The sequence below is a fragment of the Eurytemora carolleeae genome, unplaced genomic scaffold (assembly GCF_000591075.1).
Source record: "Eurytemora carolleeae unplaced genomic scaffold, Eaff_2.0 scaffold318, whole genome shotgun sequence".
In the NCBI taxonomy this organism is placed as follows: Eukaryota; Metazoa; Arthropoda; class Copepoda; order Calanoida; family Temoridae; genus Eurytemora; species Eurytemora carolleeae.
The window spans coordinates 74,574-76,327 of record NW_019396228.1 but is presented as its reverse complement, the minus strand read 5'-3'; the positions used below and the strand labels follow the sequence as shown (position 1 = coordinate 76,327).

Genomic DNA, 1,754 nt, shown 5'->3' with positions numbered 1-1,754 from the left:
AGATTATATTAAAGTAAAAGTGTACCTGTACATACAGATTATATTAAAGTAAAAGTGTACCTGTACATACAGATTATATTAAAGTAAAAGTGTACCTGTACATACAGATTATATTCTTCTTCATTGTTTTCGTCTAGGTTGTAAAGTCCTAGCGTATCCTGGGACCAACTTTAATGAAAAGGGAGTAGTAGTTTAACTATGTAGAAAAGTTGAACAACTTCTGTTGAGCGCCGGTTAACTTCTTTAGAAATTGTTCAACTTAAGTCTTTTGATTTCAATTTTGAATTAGCTACTAAGGTTTAGAAGAGCAAGGAAACCCATAGACATAGAAACAAAGTGAAGCTGCCAATTAACTCTCTCTTTGTTTACTTGTAAACTTGTAATTTAAAAAAGCTTGAAAAAAATTATTAAAGCTGATCACGGTACTTTTTGCTAATAATTAAATTTGGTCCCTGGTCTCCAGGTTCTGTGTACTGTACTGCACCAGCTTGCCGGCCTGGTTCTGTGTACTGCACTGCACCAGCTTGCCGGCCTGGTTCTCTGTACTGTACTGCACCAGCTTGCCGGTCTGGTTCTCTGTACTGTACTGTACCAGCCTGTCGGCCTGGTTCTGTGTACTGTACTGTATCAACTAGCCTGTACCTAATTCCAAGCATCTTTTATGCTAAACCATTTACAACATTTTCAAAATTCCCATCTTAAACTAAAGTGTAAATTACTGTAAGCTTGTCTCATTTTTTTATTCGCAAAAAAATCGAATTTTCTTCGAAATAGTCTAAGTAACCTTCGGTATTAATTGGTTTTGATCGAATATTTTATGAATTTGTACATTGTCATTGGCTCAGTTTCATCTACCATAAATACGTTTCCCTATGTTTTCCGTGTAAAAAAGATTGATCTAAAAGTTAAGTTAAATTTTTACATTGTAAAGAATAGAAAATTAATGCAAAAATATTTACGGCAAGTGTAATTTATAGAATAGTATTTATGTCAAGTTTTATTATGACAAGTGTAATCATGGCGAACGTATTTATGGCAAACATAATAGGGCAAACTGAGCAGCTTGTCATTCTAGGAAGACAATTACAAAAGCAATATTTAGAATTCTCAAACAGCAATGGTTTTAACCAAGAATACTAAAAAATTGAAAATGAAAAAGGAATTATGCACGCTTGCCGCGTTGAATTACAAGAAAGTGAGGGATTAGTATATATATTATAGGGTTAGGTCAGGTAGCACACTTTCTGGACTGAGCACTGTGGCTAGGACAGGCTAGGGGGCCTAGCACCACGGATAGGACAGGCTAGGGGGCCTAGCACCACGGATAGGACAGGCTAAGGGGCCTAGCACCACGGATAGGACAGACTAAGGTGCCAAGCGCAGCGGCTAGAACAGGCTCATCCTTTGTCTTCAACGCGGCATCATACGCGTAACTCCTTTTGGCTTCTGCCTGTAGAGTGACCTGCTCTTTAAAGAGTAACATGTCCAATTTACAATATGGAATCATTTAACTCTCTTATAATTGTGAAAATTCATCCTTGATCAGACCATTTCAGTTATCAATAAAGATGCTTGACCTGTTTCCGAAATCTGACTTTCCTGAAATGAAAAAATTAAATTGTAAATTTTAATGCACTACCTTTAATCTTGTCCTCTTTTTCAAGTCCTCTACCTTTAATCTTGTCCTGATGCTGTAGTTCTCTACCTTTAATTTTGTCCTGATGTTGTAGTCCTCTACCTGTAGTCTTATCCTA

The 1,754-nt window shown here is 36.6% G+C and overlaps 1 protein-coding gene across 1 annotated transcript in view; it reads right to left on the bottom strand.

Annotated features, from left to right (window-relative positions):
* The window catches only part of LOC111698746 (repetin), a 6,010-nt gene that overhangs the window by 2,305 nt on the left and 1,951 nt on the right, over positions 1–1,754 (bottom strand). Inside the window, exons 4-6 of the mRNA XM_023469162.1 lie at positions 1,578–1,599; positions 453–642; positions 96–158 (exon numbers count right to left, since the gene is read on the bottom strand). Coding sequence (XP_023324930.1) covers positions 96–158; positions 453–642; positions 1,578–1,599 — 275 coding nt within the window. The remainder of the gene's footprint in view (positions 1–95; positions 159–452; positions 643–1,577; positions 1,600–1,754) is intronic.